This window comes from Gymnoscopelus braueri (assembly GCF_963280865.1).
Source record: "Gymnoscopelus braueri genome assembly, chromosome: 12".
In the NCBI taxonomy this organism is placed as follows: Eukaryota; Metazoa; Chordata; class Actinopteri; order Myctophiformes; family Myctophidae; genus Gymnoscopelus; species Gymnoscopelus braueri.
The window spans coordinates 2,232,870-2,253,415 of NC_137614.1; the positions used below are offsets into that span (position 1 = coordinate 2,232,870).

Below are 20,546 nucleotides of genomic sequence, written 5' to 3' on the forward strand. Positions count from 1 at the left end.
ATGTAGCCTAGTTATAATTAATAACCATCAATTATAGTTGACTTGTAACAGGATCAATTACATTAAAAATAGAGTCGTAGCAGCTTCCATATACAGTTCCCATTGTTCTTTGATATTTTACTAGTCGATTATGTTAAAATTATGTGAATGTATTTATTTTGGACTATTTGTCTTTATGTCTCTACCCCCCCCCCCCCCCCCCTTTAACAAATATGTGGTCAACACGAAACATTTTCAGATGGGGGGTCCGCGGCCAAATACATATTCATTTGGGTATCCTTGACATGAAAAAGTTCGAAAATACTGGTTTAATAATAATCCATGACACTGCATGAAATCAGACCTGGGGTCTCAAACAGTTTCATGTGAATGACCCCCAACTCAATACGTATAGCTTATTTGGTGCGCAAACCCCCATCTGAAAAGATTTAGTTCCAGGGACCCCATAACAGATTTGTGTTGTTGATTGATTGATTGATGTACTTTTATTTAGTAAGACATGAGAATCACAGTACATGGAAGTACAAAATTCACAATACAAGGTCTACTAAACTGGAAGACTCAGTTAAGCACGCAGCTTGTTTAAGATGAGAACCCCATGTACACAAAATAAATCATGATGAGACAGACAGATATACACACTACTATACAGAATGTCATACAATCAGCTTTCAGGTTACTGGTATGAAGAGAGAAAAAATCACACCCTGTGTGAAGTGGGCGGTGTCTTGCTAGCTAATCACAATACTGAATGGAGTCAACCAATCATGTACAAAAGATAAATACATTTATTGAAACACTCTTTATGATGGACAAAACCATAACTTGAAAAAAACAAATGTATGTTTTTTTTCAAGTTATGGTTTCTTATATAGGGTTATGCACATGTGTCATGTGACACTGGCCAATCACAGTCCTGAATAGATTGTGATTGGCCAATCACGGTGCAGGATAATTGTACAAATTTCCAAACCTCACTTATAGGGGCGGTTTCACAGCGCAGGATATTTGTACATTTTTCCAAACCTCACTTTAATGAAAGAGGGGGGGGGGGGGGTAGGGGGGGGTAGGTTAAGACTTAGACAGGGGCCATTTTTGAATTGCAGCCTCCTGAAGGTGTATCTTTAGGGCAGTTTTGAAAGTGAGTAGGGTTTTACACTCCTTTACTCCTTTTGGTAGGGCATTCCACATTTTTGATGAATAGCATGAGAACGAGTTCATTCCCTTAGTTGAGCTAAATCTGGGTTGAACATGATTTGTGGAGCTGCCTCTGGTGTTATGATCATGGACTTCATTAACATTTTGAAAGTATTTTGACAAATACAGGGGGATCCCAATGTTGTGGTGTATCTTGAAGACCAGGCCCATAGCAAGTTGCTGTACTCTGTCCTCAACCATAAGCCATCCAATCCTAGCAAAATGAGCAGGGGTTAGATGGGTTTTGTGATTGAGGCCAAGAAGTAGCCTTACAAGTTTGTTTTGGGATGTTTGGAGCCTTGTTTTTAAAGGGTCTACACCATGAAAATCACGTTTTTCTTGTTTTTTTGTATTTTTAAAAAAAAAATCAGTCATTCCTTCTCATTTCATGGATTTCCAGAAATGTTTATGAGGTCACAAACATTATTGATGGCAAACCCAATGTTAAATGAAAAGTGCCCGAATCGCTCCGAAACTTTTTCTACCCCCACTAAGTGGGGGTCTACGAACAAATACTTCGGGCTCTGATTTTGGCTCCGCCCCCCGGAAGTGGGTGAAACAGGCACCTCAAACACTTGGTGGAATTGTTCAAAAATGTTCAAAGTGTTTTTTTTTCGATTTTGTATTTTTCTTAGATGCTTCTTTTTATGCAGAATTTTTCCATTTTTTTTTTTTTTTTTTATATTTTTTTTTATTAACAGACACAATTGACTTGGGATGAGTATATCTGAGTGATGATTTAGGCTCAAACCTTTTGAAAAAGGTTTGAGGGACATACACCATATGATATTAAATATAAAAAAAAAAAAAAAATTCATGGTGTAGCTCCTTTAAGGCCTTGGAGGTGTTGTGATACCATGAAGTGCATGCATAATCATAATGACCTTGAATGAGGGCCCCTGCAAGAGTTTTCAGAGTATTCTTACTGACTAGACAATCAATCCTCCACAAATAGCGTGTTGTTTGGTTGACATTTTTGATCACATTTTCGGCGTTTTTGTTACCAGAGAGGTTTGCCTCCAAGATGGAGCCCAGGTAGGTAATTTCATCCTTTCTTTTGATGACATCATCACCCACTTTGATCGTGAAACTCTCTGCCTTGCTAAGGTTAGGACTGGACCCAAAGAGGATGGATTCAGTTTTACCCAGGTGTAGTGAAAGTTTGTTGTCAGAGAGCCAGATGCAGATCTTGTTGAGTTCAGAGCTGAGAGTTTTCTCAACCTGAAGCCTGTCCCTGTCCGAGACTAGCAGGGCCGAGTCATCTGCGAACAGGAACAGTTTGCAGTCGCAGGCTGATGACATATCATTCACATATATCAGGAACAGTAAAGGTCCTAGTATACTTCCTTGAGGAACACCACAAGTCACAGGGAGGGGGGGGACTGGGTGCCGTTTACTTCCACCACTTGCTCCCTCCCTTCCAGGTAGGATCTCATCCAGTTCATGTTAAAACATGTAAAAATGTATTCTAAATTATTCACATTCTTTCAAGATTCTGGAGATTGTTCTTAGAATGGGCTCCCAGAGATAAAACATCTTATCAAATTGAGAGGCCTTGAAACAAAAATAAAAGGTTGAGAATCACTAGGTTTCATTTGATCACCGATTCTCTCTACGGGTGTCTTTCAAATGAAACCAATTAGACCCGTAAAAATTAATGGACCCTTATGGGTCTGTAACTCTGAGAGTGTGTGGTTCCATGTGCACACTCTCAGAGTTACATTACAGTGTAGATTGGTTCCAAGATAAATAATAATAATAATAAAAAAAAATTAAAAGCCATTCAATGGGAGCCTTGATATTCCAAAGGTTGCAATCTGGTAACCCATTCGTAAAAATATATATATATTTCCACCCCTTTGTTTTAGCCTCTGGGGGCACCACCTCCTTTTTTTGTGTAGAAACAGGAACTCGGTTATGCTCCTCCCCTTTCATAGTCCACTTCCTCCCCGGTGCTTCTCTGTTTATTCCTAGGCCTACTAACAACAACACTACATGTTTAAGGCAGTAGTGTGTTTATTCCTATACAACAAAACTAAATGTTTAGGGCAGTAGTGTGTTTATTCCTACTAACAACAACACATGTTTAAGACAGTAGTGTGTTTATTCCTAATAACAACATTACATGTTTAGGGTAGTAGTGCTGACAGATTCTGCAGTTAAGTCTTGAGAGATTCCAAAGGTTGAGACTCACTGAATAAGACAACCGTGAACCTTCTATTCCATTCCATTCGCAATGTGACAACAACTCATCTGTGACATGTTGACAGAAAGCTACAGTGACACTTCTCCAAATACCAGTGGTGGAAAAAGTACTCAAATGTTTTACTTAAGTAAAAGTATCAATACTGCAATGTAGAAGTATTGGTATCCAAATCAAATGTACTTAAGTACCAAAAGTAAAAGTACAAAAATGTTTGAAAATAGCAGATCTACAAGCTCACAATGCGTCACATCGCGATGCGCTGTGAGCTTGTAGATCTGCTATTTTCAAATAGCCAAGGTACAAAATAGGGCTAAAGTGTTTAATGTATGTTCTATAATGTATTAATTTATATCTGCAAAGTAACTAGTAACTTAGTTTTCAAATAATTATAGTGGAGTAAAAGTACTATATTTTCCTCTGAGATGTAGTGGAGTAGAAGTAAAAGTATTGAAAATGGGAAATACTCCAGTAAGTGAAAATTCCTCAAAAGTGTACTTAAGCACAGTACTTAAGTAAATGTACTTAGTTACTTTACACCACTGCCAAATACCCATAATAACCCTGACACTGGGGTCGCTCTCCGTGGTGCTGATTCGGTAAAAACCATTGTTTTGGGGCAGTGCCATGTGCGTTGCAGTGCGCTCTCCGGGACGTTAGATGGCGCCAGGATACGGCGCCGTAAGCTCTTTAGGAGGAGGAGGAGGAGGAAACAACAACAATGCAGCAGCAGCAGTAAAGATGGCGATGCCCGGTGGCCTGTTGGCACATTTCTGTCGACAGGCAGGACGATCTGCCTGTTCCCTCTCCAGCCGACATGCGCGGATCAACACACTACAGGCCAGGAGGTCTTATATATCTAGAACCACGGGGAATGGTGAGTTTGTATTAATTCTGTTACCGTTATGTTGTTGTTATTATGGGTCGCTGCAAAGTAGAGGTCGCAGCATAGACCGCATAGCCATGGATCAGACGACGGTCCTCTCTCTGTGACGACCGTCATGGCTGAACTTGAACCTGGTATTTGTACTTACTCCCTTTCTGGTCCGTACATCTACATAAACGTTCAGATTTCAAATATAAAGTGCCACGGATGTTACAATTATGTACGGGCCCTTAGAAGTACCGTATCTTCCGTATTGTTCAATAAAAAGCATTTTAATCCGATCGGTGGCGATTTCCCCCATATGCTTTCAACGACTTGGCCCTATTGGTTGGGAGGTGTACTGCACTCTGATACACTACAACTCTATGAGAAAATGGCCACCGATCGGATTAAAATACTTTTTATTGAAGAATACGGGACATACTAGTACTTCTGAGGGCCCGTACATAATTGCAACATCCGTGGCCATGGCGTAAGCACTTTATATTTGAAATTTGATCATTAATGTAGATGTACGGGCCGTAAATGGAGAAAGTGCTAAAACCAGGTTGAAGTTTCGTCATGACTCATGATATGACGGTCATGTTTCAGGGCTAAGTTGTTGTTATGGTTCGATGAAAAGTAGAGGTCGCACCGTCGCAGCACAGGCCTGTCTCCAGTGGTGTAAAGTAACTAAGTACATTAACTCAAGTACTGTACTTAAGTACCATTTTCAAAATATGTTTAATACATTTCAGACGTATGATAACTTGTGAAACATGACATTCTGCATAATGAGTACTTTTACTTTTAGTACTTTAAGTATATTTTGATGCCAATACTTTTGTACTTTTTTAGGTAAATTTAGATTACCGGACTTTTACTTATAACGGATTGTTTTTGCATCGCAGTAATGATACTTTTACTTAGGTAAACAATGAGAGTACTTTTTCCACCACTGCCTTTCTTTACATATTGCTATGCAAGCCCACCTTACCTGTTATGTTCCATGCACGTTGATTGATTGCACATGACAATATGTTGTACATAATATATATCAAAGGAGAAGACACAAAAAAGCTCAGAGCTTATTTGCATTGAGGTAATATGAGTGCCATGAGTGTGTGTGGGGAGGGGCATAACAGATCCATATAGAAAAATATATAATCTATTAATCGGCATAAATTATATAATGTGACTAAGTGATGATGATCAACTTTGGCACGTTACTAACATGCCATGTTGCCATGTTGAAAGTTAGCTATAGTTTGAAATAATAGAATACTTGGTTTTGTCCATTGGTTCTTAAAGTGGGATCCGGGGACCCCCAGGGGTCCTTGAGGGAGTTCCAGGGGGTCCCCAGCTAAATGATAAAATAGTTAGGAACCAAATGGACCCTTATAAGTCTGTAACTCTGAGAGTGTACAAATGGAACCAAATGGACCCTTACAGGTCCATTTGGTTCCATTTGTACACACTCAGAGTTAAATTAACATTGATTTTACAACATAAATTGGGGTCCCAGAGATAGAAATACCATTACATGGGGGTCCGTAGCCCTATAATGCATGTCAAACTGGGGGTCCTTAAATTTAAAATGGTTGAAAATCACTGCTAGAGGCTAGAGCTGTAAAAATCTTCTCTTATGGGGGTCCTTGGCATATCTTTTCAAATTGGGGTCCGCGTGTCAATTTGGGGGTCCTCGATATTGCCACATTAAACAAATCATTGTATTTTATTTTTTAATCAATATTCTTATCTCTATTCATAGATAGATAAAATGTTTGACTTTCATGTTTGTTTTTTTTAGCTTGTAACTGTGTGATTTATTGTAAAATATATATATATATATATATATATATATATATATATATATATATATATATATATATATATATATATATATATATATATATATATATATATATATATATATATATATATATATATATATATATATATATATATATATATATATATATATATATATTACAGTATGATTGGAGAACCAGTACGATTGAAGAAAGCGCGCTCGTTTTTACCACCCACCCAGCAATTCTGTAGAAGCAACACTAGAGGGAGCCACAAGCCAGGCTTGTGCACAAACATACATGGCCGTGACCACACACACACAGTCACACACACACACACACAGTCACACGCGCGCACGCGCACACACACGCGCACGCGCACGCGCTCATGCTTTTTTTGGTTTATTGAAAGCAGGACTGTTAAGATACTTTTATTGTGTTCTGGCTTTTGTTTTACTTTCTCCCTGACACACACAGACACACACACAGTGATCCATGAAAAGAACTATTCTGTCCCTATCGGTTTACAACTCGAACGGCGCTGATTCGACTTATCAGAGCATCGGCCGGTCAGCGCGGGCACTCGCGCCTCCTCGGCCTCAAGCTCTGTTGAGTCGGCGCGCCTCCGTCATGGACAAGCGTGTGCGTGTGAACGCGTGTTCAGCGTTCCCCTAGCGTAGCTTCCTGGTTGCTATGTGGGGGGGAACAACAAAAGACAGGTCTGCGTCGGCGTCGCATCAAAGCCCCGCCTCGTGGCGCCGCGTTCTCCTTCTCCTCTCCTCCTCCTCCCCCCTCCTGAGCCTCGCGTAATAAACCCCCGCCTCGCAGCGCCGCGTCCTCCTTCTCCTCCTTCTCCTCCTCGCGAACCTCGCTAATAAACCCTGTCTCGAAAAGCCCCGCCTCGCCCCGAAGCCCCGTGCCTAAAAACGAGCGCTCTGTCTTCAATCGTACTGGTTCTCCAATCGTACTGTGACATATATATATATATATATATATCGTGTCTGATTGTACTCGTGTGTTTTTGTATGTTACCCGTTTTATGTAGGGGACTAGGGATGAAATTTAGCATCTTATGCTAAAACCTTGTGTATTTACAGTACTTTAAATGAAATTAGATAGATAGATAGATAATACATAGATAGAATTGTTCCCCACAGAAATCATTAAAAGCGTATCTTTGATTTATTTTGTGGATGCTAATGTGGATTCTGTTATTGAGAAACAGTAAATATTGATGCAAGACTGTCAAGGTTCAGCAATGAACTCCATATGAAGCACTGGTTGTCAACATGGGGGACCACGTGTCCGTGGTATCAAATGGTCCGTGGCCTAATTCGTATAAAATAAATAAATTAACTGGTGATCCTTGAAATGAAAAGGGTTGATAACATGTGTTGATAACATGTTATGTTGTTTTGAACCCTTTAAGACCGGGAACGCATCTGTGTGATTTTAGATTTATTTGGGCTATTCAAAAATAGCAGATATACAAGCTAAGCCTGTAGATCTGCAATTTTTTTTGAAGAATCTCAAATTTGTGCAAATCTTAGAAAAAAATTATAATATATATTTATATTTAAAGCGAACATTTGTAACTCTCAACTTTGCTTCTGGGGGGTCCCTGGAACAACATATTTTCATATGGGGGTCTGTGGCCAAATACATATCATTTTGGGGGTCCTTGACATGAAAAACGTTTGAGAACCACTGATATTATAGCAGCATACTTTTTTTTTTTCTCCCAAAAACTGTTAGGCTTTAGAAGACATTTGTAGAATCCCCCACAAGCAAAGATTTGAGTTACAAATGTTCACTTTAACATATATATATATATATATATATATATATATATATATATATATAAAAAAAATCAAAGATTTGCACACATTTTCACGATATAGTTTTTTTTAGCAGATCTACAATCTCAGCACGGCACTCAGTGCCACGCTATGAGCTTGTATATCTGCTATTTTTGAATAGCCAAAGTATAAAATAATGGTTAAAGTGCTTACACGGATGCGTTCCTGGATTGAATGGGTTAACCCTGTAGCACTTTGTGATTAGCAAAAATTTAAAGTGCGTCATAAATAATATGTATCATTATTATGTGATTATAAAGTCAATCCGAAATATGAACTTTCTTTGTCTTTGACCATCAGAGTTGCAGTTCCGTCTAGATGAGCGGACGGCCCACAGCAGCCTGGACCTGTACAAGAAGGACACAGGTGTGTAGTGATGGGACAATATGAAAATTAAATGTCACGATTATTGTGGCTTTTTTTTTTGCGATTAACGATATTATCGCGATAATCAAAATATGCTTCAAGCGTACCAACAGCGTTCTTTACAGGTCCGTTTTATGAAGTACAGAGGGTTTAAGTGGTATTGAATTTGCCGCTCAAGAAAAGTTAATTCATCCTAGTGTATGACTGAGGACAATTTCACGATAGATTTAAATCTCCACGTACGATTATTGTGAATCCCTAGTAGGGATGAGACCATGTGAACATTTCAATATTATCGTGAAAACTCTTAAAATGTCACTTTTGTTAACCACTTGCACCCCAGCATACATATTCTGGTGGGAACATTAGCCAAAAATAGCAGATCTACCAGCTCTGCTATTTTTGGTGACGAGATTTGGTGTAGATGAAAAAACAAGCAGTCCAAGTACAGAGCCAACTCGGGTGCAGTTGTATGATGGACAATTTTATGATGAATTATTTTACTGATTACAATATAAAACTTCAAATCAACAAAATGCAATTGCGGATCTTAATATCCAGTAACCTAAAACACAATAAAAAAATCCACCATCATTTAAGAGTCTGCACATGTATGGGATTGGTGATTTCTTGTATCTCTCAGTTCGGCATGTTGGAATGTACGTTTCCATTCCTTGTTGATATGATTATTGTGATTTTTTTTTTATCGCGATAACGATTATTGTCCAGGCATGTCACAATTATTACATAATCGTCTAATCGCAATTATTTGAGATAATATTTTAAATATAAATTAAAGCAGAAATAGCAGATCTACAAGCTTACATCATGAATAATAATGAATAATAATAATGAAATTATTAAATGTCAATTAAAAAAATGTCTTATATATATATTTAAGTTATTTGTCATATCTGCCCTGTGCATTATTATATTACGAAGCCCAAAAGGCAAACAGAAATTAAATTTGTATAATCGTTAATCGCAATTATTTGAATGACAATTAATCGTCAACTTAAATTTGTAATCGTGACAGCCCTACTATTGTCCCATCCCTACTACTAGGTGTGATCTACCGCATGCTGGGCATTGACCCCAGCAAGGTGCAGCACAACCCCGAGCGCTTCCGCGACTGGGCGGTGGTGTTCGCCGACGAGACCATCGGCGGCGGCCGCCACTACTGGGAGGTGACCGTCAAGAAGTCCCGCGAGTTCCGCCTGGGCGTGGCCGAGGCGCTCATGTCCCGCGAGGACTGCGTGGGCACCAGCGCCTCCTCCTGGGTGTTCGGCTACGCGCAGCGCCGCTGGTTCGCCATGACCAAGAACACGGTGGTGCCCGTGACGCTGGTGGGCAAGCCGGACCGCGTGGGCATCCTGCTGGACTACGAGGCGGGCGCGGTGGCGCTGGTGGACGTCCAGAGCCTGCGGGTCATCCACACCATCAAGACCCACCGCGGCTTCAGGGAGCCGCTGTGCCCGGCGTTCGGACTTTGGGACGGGGAGCTGCTCACGCACTCTGGCATGGAGGAGCCTCCGGGGTTGAAGTGAATGAACGAACGAACCCCACAGCTGTGCTCAAAGAGTTCAAAGCTTTTAATCCCCTGTCCGAGTGGATCAGATTTGGATAAGCAATAATAGTTAAAATATTTGAAAGTAAAGCCAAAATAAGCAATCTCAAAATATTTGAAAATAAGCCCAAATAAGCAATAATAATTAAAACATTTAGAAGTGGGTGTTAAAGAGGTTATTTGATGAACCCATTAATAAGACCTGAGGCCGATTCTAAAATGCCTTCTAAATCAGTGGTTCACACACTTTCAAGATTTTTCAGAAATGTTCAAAAATAGCAGATGTACAAGCTCGTGACGCGCTGTGAGCTTGTACATCTGCTATTTTTGAATAGCCAAAAATTTTGAAAAGCAAAAATCTTATGCTTTCCCCGGTTTTAATCAAACAGATATTTCTTATTGACATAATGTAACGTTTGCCGGGATCATTCTATGATCACAGATCGGATATCAAAGTGATCCCAATTGTTGATTTTTGGTTTTGAAACCCAAAAATCCAAATCTGGTCGACTCGGACAGGGATTAAAAGCTTTGAACTCTTGAGCTTTGGAGAGATGCATTTCACTAGCGGTGTGGTTGGGTGACGGGGCTCTGGGCTTCACTGTGCATTACAGGGGGTGTACGTACGTAAGTGAACGTTTTGGTTAAAATAAGTGTTAAAAAGGGCTCTGTAGACTGTAATATGATGGTAATCACTGCTATAGAGTGTTTGTTAAATGGGGGGTTCTTCTCCCTGTCTCTCCAGCTCTTTAGTAAACCCCATTGTCAGGTCGGGATGCCTATTTCGTACTGGATAAACACGTGCAATTGGAAGTGATGAAACGAAGAAATTAGCAGACACACTTTTTTTTTTGAACATTTCAAAATTGAAGCTGATAAATGGGTTCCCTTTCCTGATTGGGGGAAATTGCCATCCAGACCTGAAAATGCTGCCGAGACGGCGGAGACCCCTGTTATTATTACTGAACAAACACTGAACAAACACTATCAGAATATAGATCTTTAACTTTTTTTGAATACCAAAAACCTTTTGTTTTAACCAAAACAATATCACTTTTACACTTACCTTTTTAAATTGGGTGTGTTGGCAGCACATAACTGTGTCTTTAAAATCGCATAACTGTGTCTTTAAGAAAACTCTTTCCAGAAATGAAAAAGCAATATCTGTCTTAGAACTAATAATAATAATAATAATAATGGGCACAACATGTCATTGTCCGTGACTCAGTGGGTCCATAAACATGGTCACAATGCTGACTGTATTTCATACAAAGCCTCAGGCTAATGTGTCACAAATGCTGTTATTCTGTAATGTCGCTGTTGTCGGGCAGAAACCTCATCTCCACAGTCAAACTTTTTGTGTTTTATTCGTAGATTAATGTCCTACTTGATCATACTACAGTTTCTCACAAAAGCATCAAAAGTAGCAGATCCACTTCGAGCTTGTGGATCTGCTACTTTTGCTATTTTTGAATTTGAATCCTGAGAAGTTTCCACTAGAGTTCTCAACAAACCTGAAAATTGAGGCCCGGACCTAACTGGGCCCTATTGGGCCGGCCTGAGTTTTGGCCATTGTCGCCCGTTTTTCTTTAATAACACGGGCTAGGAAGGTCGGATGGCAACAATCCAGCTCCCTGAGTAAAGGTTTGAGTTGCATCCAACACATCCACTGCCATTTCCGTCTGCCTTACCGTTAGGCCACTAGGGGCAGTTGAAATGAATTTTTGGGGGGTAATACATTCCCCCCCCCCCCCCCCTTTTTTCTTTTTTTCTTCACAGAACCCGAGGCTTGGCCCAGCCCGACTAATTGGCATAGATATTGGGCCTGCCCCAAAAACGCCGGATAGGGTCGGGTTCGGGCAGTATTTCAGAACTCTAGTTTCTACCCGACAGACGATATCATGTCTAAGATTGTACAAACAAGATTGTCTTAATGGGAACATTCATGCCATGTTTATTTTTAGCTTTACGTTCTGACATTATAATATGCATTATTATACTGTTCTCTTACAGGCAAAGCCATATTTCTCACGTTCATACCGAGATTTGTTTAATTAAAACAACTTAAAATGGTTTTATTTCCCTTTTTTGTCTTTATTTACAGCAAGATATTTTACATAGAGAGAGAGAGAGAGAGAGAGAAAAAACTTTGTACAATACAATGTGTACAATGTACAAGTTATAAAGAGGAAGGGTTTCATTAAAGGAGTAGTTCACCCAAAAAAGTACTTATTTTCCATCAATTACACACCCCATGAAGCCTTGAATTCATGCAGAGTTTAGTTTAGTTTTTGTCGCATTCCTGAGACAATAATTTGATGACTGGGTCATCGGTCAATAGGAGACCTACCGGAGACTCCGCCGGTCATCAAATTATTGGCTTAGGAATGCAGCAAAACAATCTTCATGAATTCAAGGCTTAATGGGGTGTGAATTGATAGAAAATAAGATTTTTTTTGATGAACTAGTCCTTTAAGCAGCAAAAAGGTTGTGTACTGTCAGTGGCATACAGTACAGTAGGCTACATATAAAAACACAATGAAAACAAAAAATAGCATAGATAGCACAAAGTGTTACGTTGTACCTCGAAGCTGGTATAAGTATTAAGTGCAGATGGTCACCGAGAAAAACTGGGATATACTCATCTTGACAAAACTATCCTGCATAGTAGGGGTGCAACCGTTAATCAAACTAATCCATTTAATCAAAACATAATTTATTTTAATATCTATTTTTTATAGCATATCTACAAGCTCACATGTAGATTGTCTATTTTCCTTATTTGTGCACAAATCAGTCAAATGAATCATACAAAATGTATTAGAATTTGTGTCGATTCCTTTGATATATATACACAATTTCAAAGTGTATCCAAAAGAAATAGCACTTGTGGATTATTCAATTAATCTAAGAAGTGATTTAGAAGATGGTGGATGGTTGCAGCCGTACAGCATAGTAATGGTAATAATTGCAGTCTTAATAATGCAGATATAAAGATAAATGAAATACACATTTTCACATCAAAGAGAAGACAGCAATTTCTCAGGCAAAAAGCTCTCCAATCATCACAATCACAATCACAAGCTCTCAACAGGGAATAAATCTAGATTAGGGGTGCAACGGTTATAATCGGACTCATCGATTTATTTGATTATACAAAAATTATCGATTATAATAAAACAAAATACAAAACAATAGCAGATCTACAAGCTAGCAGGTCTGTAACACTGTACAGTGTACAAATGGAACCAAATAGACCCTTAAAATGGACCCTTATGGTACTGTAACTCAGAGTTACAAGCTAGCTTGTAGATCTGCTATTTCAGATATTTGTAGGGCGTAAGTGTCAGACCAATCAGTGTATTATATTATAAAAAGATAAGACTTTTTTCCCACGTTGATTACCAATCAATGCGACAAACACACTCGCTTAATCAGAAAAAAGTAATCACTAGAATAATCGCTAATAAAATAATTGATGCGGTTGCAGCCCTAATCTAGAATGGGACCAAGGAGACACGTGAACCGAACACATTCAATGTCATTATTCTACATTCTTGAGCCGTTCTCTCATTTTGGTGAGGTAGGATCATTGGTGCAGCAGAAAACTTCCGTCTCCCAACAGGAAAATATTTCTACTGCCGGAACCCAGTTCCAGAATCAAACAGAAACATGGACTGCATTGACAAAACAAAAAATAATACATTACGTTGGCTTCTGAAAATAAATAAATGCCTGCAGGACAAACTATTTACATCAAAGTGGCAATTTTTTTGACAAGTGGCTCGCCAAACTTTCTTTACTGTTGTGTGTTTCAAGCCACGTTTCTGCTTACAGTCAGAGAGAGTAAAATTCACCACCTCTCCCTTCATACAAGCGACTGATTTATTGTTACCATCTGATAAAGTGCTATGTGGATATTTACTTATATTATTTTAACTATTCTTTCCCTGTCCAGAGTTGCAATATACAGTACAGTACATGTTTTGAAACGCTCGATGGCCGTGAGTGGTACTTTCAATAATTCTACGGTTGGTACCAGCTTCCATTGAATCAATTTTTCTATGACATCAACACAGTTCCATAACAAGGGACCAGGAGAACACAGGGCAAGACTTATTAAATAAGTCAATGTTTTACAGAAGCTAAGTGAAAAATGTATTCATGCACATGTATGTCTTATCCCAATGCTGTCTCAAGCTGTAATCACACTATAACGTAGCATACAGCAGAGGTGGAAAAAGTACTCCATTTCCTTACTTAAGAAAAAGTATCATGTAGAAATACTCTGTTACATGTAAAAGTCCGGTAATCAAAATGTACTTGAGTAAAAGTACAAAAGTATTGGCATCAAAATATAAGTAAGAGTAAAAGTACTCATTGTGCAGAATGTCCCATTTCACAAGTTCACAAAATGTATAAAAATCTTTTGAAAATAGCTGATCAACAAGCTCACAATGCGTCGCATTGTGAGCTTGTAGAGCTGCTATTTTCAAATGTCCGAAGTAAATAGGCCTACTGTACAGGTCTGAAGTGATTAATGTATGTTTTGTAATAATATTCAAAACCTTCAAAGTAACTAGTAACTAAAAGTTTTCAAATCATTGTAGTGGAGTAAAAAGTACAATATGTGCCTCTGAGATGAAATGGAGTAGAAGTACAAATTGGACAAATTGGAAATACTCCAGTAAAGTAAAAAATACCTCAAAAAGTACAATACTTGAGTAAATGTAATTAGTTACTTTACACCACTGGCCTTCATTGGTAACACCTGTGAAGGAAGTAAGGAAGAGGCCCAATTTCTTTCCAATATGGCCGCTGTGCATAGAGCCTATTAAAGACACACTCATCATTCCATCATCATGCCACTCTATCCCTGGGTTGCTGCTCAGGTTTGCATGGAGGTGCAAAACTGTATATAGATTGCTGGTTCCCAACCCGGGGTCTGCGGGCCCCCCTTAATTGGGGCGCCAACGAGGCCTTGTCTGTTTCGAGGTAATCCAAAATGTAGTTTTGTGGGTCATAATATTGTACAAAAAAAAGTAATAAAGAAATAGAGCTAATAAAGCTCTACAAGCTCACACTGCGTTGTGGGTGTGAGCTTGTTGATCTGCAGATTTTGCTATACGTTGTACGAGAAGTATAAAGGGCTTAAGTGGTCAACAGGTCTGATAAACACGTGTGTGTGCGTGTGTGTGTGTGTGTGTGTGTGTGTGTGTGTGTGTGTGTGTGTGTGTGTGTGTGTGTGTGTGTGTGTGCGCGCACATGTGGGGTTGGGGGGGTCTAAAAAAAAAAGGTTGGAAACCACTGCTTATGATACAGTCCCGTTTCCATGACAATCATGACATCATCGTCCCATCCCATGGTTCCTAAACCTTCATGGAGTCCTGTATGGATTTCGGTGTCTCCTCACTGTCAGACTGCAGGGGGTCCTGGCTGCTCGGGGTGGGGTCCCGGCTCCGGGTGGGGTCCTGTTGTTGGGCAGCAGGGTTAGGCGGCCGATACATGTGCTGGTACTCTCTCAGGACGGTGGCCACGGCGTCGTGACTGAACTGCATGGCGTCGTCCAGAGGGGTGTTGCCCCATCTACCAAACCACACCACAACAAGGAGGTTAATGTGGGACACAAGGTAGAAGGCCTCGTTGCTCAACAGGGACAACTTGAATCAGAAAGAAAAATACCTGGGCACTTCAGGAGAAACTACCCAGATAAAATACTGGATCACTCCACTGGTCTGCACGTATTTATTATTTTGCAGGGGTGACTGACGTTTTGACTTCGTCTTCCTCAGCAGTGTTGATTTCGTCGACTAAAACTATGACAATGAATGTTCGTCGACTACCTTTTTTCACTGACGAAAAACTAAGACTAAATATTATTTATTCATTATTATTATATTATATAATTATTTCATCAACATATAAAAACTAGACTAAAATGTTAGTGAGGGTGTGATGGCTGACTCAGCAGCCACACATAGACTATAATGTATGGTAACTCTTCCTTTTGCTTTATATATTTAGTGTTTATTTTCAGTTATTAACCAGTTGAAATGACATAATTTATTGTTTAGTTGTTTTCCATGAGTGCATTTATGAGTTTTCTTTGAGATACCAGTTCTGTGGGAGGCTGCTGACATAAATGGACATTATGGGCTGGCCAAAGGAATGGGGATCAGCTGCTCCAGATCTGCAGCTAATCTGGACAATTGGACTGCACCACAGTCCCTCTGCACTATGGGGTGGGGCAGGGGTTCTTAGAGTGTCAATGGTAGTCTTTGTCATTTCCCCCTTTTGTATTAACAGTGGTCTGACCCGTCCCTATATATGTCCACCTCCTATGTCATTCTGGTTAGTTCAGTTTTCAGTTGTGTTGTTCAGTCCTGTTTTTCCTGTTTAGTTATTTAGTTTGATTTGTTTATTTTGAGCACCTTTATTGTTTGTTATCCGTTAAATCATTATTTTGAAATGAAACACAAAGAGAAAGAAAAATAAATACAAACAAATGAATATTATTTTAAACCAACAACCCAGTTTCCCTGTGTCTCTCCTTCCGACCAACTCGGTCCCTGACAGATGGTGGCAGTGGTGGGACAACGGTGGAGAGCACAGGTTTCTTTTTTTTTCTAACATTTTTTCCAAACCCTGATGAGCCATGAAGCGTGGCAGAGGAGGAAGAGGATCACCAAACCAATACAGGCGGAGGAGGAGGATAGTCCAGACTCTGGAGCCACTGGAGGGGACACTGAGATCAGCCGAGAGCCAACACTGGCAGACTGGGCCGGTATTGTTCAGGCCCACATGGCAGTTGATGAACCTGGTCCACAGGCCGAAGTAACAGTTTCTCCAGAGGGTTCTCCAATCGTCGCTACCTCAGGTCGATTTCGGTTCTCTCTAGAGCCTGGATTCCCAACTGAGAGTGATGGTGAACATTTTCTGATAACTTTCAAAAAACATTTCATCAGCATGGAGGTGGCCAACCTGTGGATTCTCACACCACACTGGTAGTGTGTTGTGAGGGGGGTTGTTGGTGTGCAGCTGCTGACCTGGTAAATGGCTTGTGTCGTCCCTTGCATGATGGACGTGATGGACATGAGGGACATGATGGACGTGAGGGACGTGAAACGACGTGAAGCGAGAAGCGTGAAATGTGAAGCGAGAAACGTGAAGTGAGAAGCGTGAAGTGTGAGGGGATCCAGACTGACCATAAAGCCCTCCAGTGGATGCAGCAGATGACAGACACCAATGGCCGCCGCATCACAAAGTGGTACCTGGCCATGCAACCTTTCCGCTTTACAGTGCAGCACATACCCGGCCAACTCAACGTGACTTTGGATTATCTCTCGCTGTTTCAGCGAGAACTCCGAAGGGGGGGAGTGTGTGATGGCTGACTCAGCAGCCACACATAGACTATAATGTATGGTAACTCTTCCTTTTGCTTTATATATTTAGTGTTTATTTTCAGTTGGTCATTATTAACCAGTTGAAATGACATAACTTATTGTTTAGTTGTTTTCCATGAGTGCATTTATGAGTTTTCTTTGAGATACCAGTTCTGTGGGAGGCTGCTGACATAAATGGACATTATGGGCTGGCCAAAGGAATGGGGATCAGCTGCTCCAGATCTGCAGCTAATCTGGACAATTGGACTGCACCACAGTCCCTCTGCACTATGGGGTGGGGCAGGGGTTCTTAGAGTGTCAATGGTAGTCTTTGTCTTTTCCCCCTTTTGTATTAACAGTGGTCTGACCCGTCCCTATATATGTCCACCTCCTATGTCATTCTGGTTAGTTCAGTTTTCAGTTGTGGTGTTCAGTCCTGTTTTTCCTGTTTAGTTATTTAGTTTGATTTGTTTATTTTGAGCACCTTTATTGTTTGTTATCTGTTAAATCATTATTTTGAAATGAAACGCAAAGAGAAAGAAAAATAAATACAAAAAAATGAATATTATTTTAAACCAACAACCCAGTTTCCCTGTGTCTCTCCTTCCGACCAACTCGGTCCCTGACAGAGGGACTAGTGGAGAAGAGATCCAGTAGAACTAAAATACATTTTGTTTGGTTGCGCTCAGGTGTTGCACTCTGAAAATAGTTATGATATTTTGTCGACTAAAACTAGACAAAAACTAAAACATTTCAGATGACTAAAATATGAACAAAACTAAATGGAATTTTATTCAAAAGACTATGACTAAAACGAAATCAAAAATTTCTGTCAAAATCAACACTGACTCAATTGAGAGACGCAATTGAGTCAAAACATCACTCAGTCACCCCTGCAAAATAATAAATACGTGTTTTATCTGGGTATAGTCTCTATTGAAAGGTTAATGTGGACTCTGATAAACACACCAAAACAAGGTTAATATGGACTCTGATAACCTGGTCATGGGGTGGTCACGACATTCAGCGCTTCTCAGGTTGGTGACATTTTTTCTGAACAGTCAACCACGTAAACAAACCCAGATGTCCCTGTTGGAGCCATTTCATTTAATATGTCTTAAGACTAAATGTGGCCCCTACTGGGTCACAGTGCCTTGGAGAATGTCACCATAGTTTTCATTCATCAAGCCACAGGTGTGTGCGCACACACACACACACACACACACACACACACCCATATTCTGGCGTACTGTAGATTCGGTATATTGGCTCAACACAGTCCCTATTCTGGGGTGAACAGTTGCCGAAAATACCCGATCTACAAGCTTGTGAGCTTGTAGATCGACTATTTTCTGCAAAGCGATTTGGTGTAGAGAGAACTGGTCATTGTCAGTCATTTCTTGGTATATTTAAGTTATTTGTCATATGCCTGAGCAATTTTTGTTTTTAAAGCCTATAAGGCAAACTGAATTAAAAATGTAATATTATGTTCCAGTGGTTATTGCCAAAAATACAATTAAATTAATCAACAATCAACTAAAATGTCATGATCATGACAGACCAAATCCTTACTGTGGTGCAGACAGAATGTCTGTCTGTCTGTCTGACTGACAGATACAAGTATTTGAATCTTTACCTGTCTTTCATGTTGGGATTGACTTTAGCGACTTCTGTGAGGAAGATGACTGCCTCCAGATGACCTGCAATAAACAGCAAATCATTTCAATAGGAGTGCAGGGTTTCCAAAAAAAATTAACAATGAAACTTTTTCATAACCTTTCCAAAGCCTTTCAGCCCATTTCCAGGCCTATATCAATCATATGGTGCAGTAATGAGGCTCTTACACCAGTGTGCTATCAATGCCCGAAGACACTCCTGCAACGGTTGTCACATGACAAAAATAACAGATCTACAAGCTAACAACGTATCACGGTGCATCGTTTTGTCAGCGTGTAGATCTATTCTTTCCTGTATACATATTTCAGACATGTTTGGGGACAAAATCAATAGCCAAAAACCATGGCTATCATTTGATTAATTCCAAAAAAATTCCAGGCCTGGAAAACAGTTTTTCTAATTTCAAAACATGTCCAGGAATGTAATGACCATGGGAACCCTGAAAGTGTCATTTTGGTTTAAGTGTGTTTATCCCATTCAATCCGGGAACGCATCTGTATCACTTAAGATATCTTTAGGCTATTCAAAAATAGCAGATCTACAAGCTCATAGCGCAGCACCGAGTGCCGTGCTATGAGCTTGTATATCTGCTATTTTTGAACAATCGTAAAAGAAAAATTGCAAATCTTTGAATAACAGTTTTTTGAAAAAAAAACATTAAGTTGCTATATTAGTGGTGCTCCAACTTTTTCATGTCAAGGACCCCCAAAATGATATGTATTTGGCCGCGGACCCCCATCTCAAATATATGTTGTTCCAGGGACCTCGCCAGAAGCACAGAGCGGAGTTAAAAATGTTTGCTTTAAAACATATATTTATGGCCCGGACCTTTGGTGTAACCGTCTGGGCACCTAGGCTGGTAATCCAGCTTGACGGTGTGTCGCGGGTTTGACTCCCGATCCTGACGACCTTTGCGCATGTCACTCCCCATCTCCTGTCAGTCTACTGTCGTATCAAAAAAAACTAACCAAACATATATATATATTCAAAGATTTGCACACATTTTCTAATAACCAAAGAAATCAAAAAATGGACACAGATGCGTACCCGGTCTCAAAGGGTTAATATGAGGCATGTAATAACTGAAGAATGAATGAATCATCATAGTAATGATGATGAAGTGTCACCTTCTGCAGCGGCCACATGCAGGGCAGAGCGAGCGTCATAGTCCTTCTCCTCCATGTTAACGTCTGAAAGGGCAAACCTGAAGGAGCATCAACCACCAGGGCGGGGACAGAGAACACATGGAAAGGTTAACCAGTGATGGATGGATGCTGCTTTGCTGCTCTCCTGAATAACATTGAAACTATAGGAGTAAAGAAACCAAATCAGATTATAATAAATTATGGAACAAACAAATGAAGACTTCTCTAGTCTGCATGGCGCCGGAGCTTTATGATGAAAACGAGGATGGTTATACAGTTAGGCCTGTCACAATTATTACATAATCGTCTAAACGCAATTATTTGAGATCATCGCAATTATTTTGTCATAATCGGTTTAATCGTTTCCATGTTGAAAAATGTTCAATAGATTTTCAAATATAAGAAAAAGCAAAAAAGGCAGATCTACAAGCTTACAGCGCTTCACGTATTTCCTCAATAAAAAAAAAAAGTATA

The 20,546-nt window shown here is 39.8% G+C and overlaps 2 protein-coding genes and 1 long non-coding RNA gene across 3 annotated transcripts in view; 1 reads left to right on the forward strand and 2 right to left on the reverse strand.

The window, feature by feature from the left end:
- Positions 1-4,128: 4,128 nt before the first annotated feature.
- spryd4 (SPRY domain containing 4) lies at positions 4,129-11,942 on the forward strand. Its single transcript, XM_080444128.1, has 3 exons — positions 4,129-4,277; positions 8,236-8,301; positions 9,367-11,942. The coding sequence occupies exons 1-3, from the start codon at positions 4,142-4,144 to the stop codon at positions 9,846-9,848; spliced, it is 684 nt and encodes a 227-aa protein (XP_080300254.1). The 5' UTR covers positions 4,129-4,141; the 3' UTR covers positions 9,849-11,942.
- LOC308096711 overlaps positions 11,231-20,546 on the reverse strand; it is a 776,952-nt gene continuing 767,636 nt past the window's right edge. The window contains exon 2 of the long non-coding RNA XR_013934145.1: positions 11,231-11,426. This is a non-coding gene — a long non-coding RNA (uncharacterized lncRNA). The remainder of the gene's footprint in view (positions 11,427-20,546) is intronic.
- LOC308097579 (glutaminase kidney isoform, mitochondrial-like) overlaps positions 11,994-20,546 on the reverse strand; it is a 57,168-nt gene continuing 48,615 nt past the window's right edge. Inside the window, exons 16-18 of the mRNA XM_080445436.1 lie at positions 20,055-20,131; positions 18,887-18,950; positions 11,994-15,454 (exon numbers count right to left, since the gene is read on the reverse strand). Coding sequence (XP_080301562.1) covers positions 15,238-15,454; positions 18,887-18,950; positions 20,055-20,131 — 358 coding nt within the window. The 3' untranslated portion in view covers positions 11,994-15,237. The remainder of the gene's footprint in view (positions 15,455-18,886; positions 18,951-20,054; positions 20,132-20,546) is intronic.

What these genes read in the sequence shown, in the direction of transcription:
- spryd4 (XM_080444128.1), top strand. Translation starts at nt 4,142, where the DNA reads ATGGCGATGCCCGGTGGCCTGTTGGCACATTTCTGTCGACAGGCAGGA. An exon ending in ATCTAGAACCACGGGGAATG is followed by an intron (nt 4,278 to 8,235) that starts GTGAGTTTGTAT and finishes TTTGACCATCAG; the next exon opens with AGTTGCAGTTCCGTCTAGAT. An exon ending in CCTGTACAAGAAGGACACAG is followed by an intron (nt 8,302 to 9,366) that starts GTGTGTAGTGAT and finishes CCCTACTACTAG; the next exon opens with GTGTGATCTACCGCATGCTG.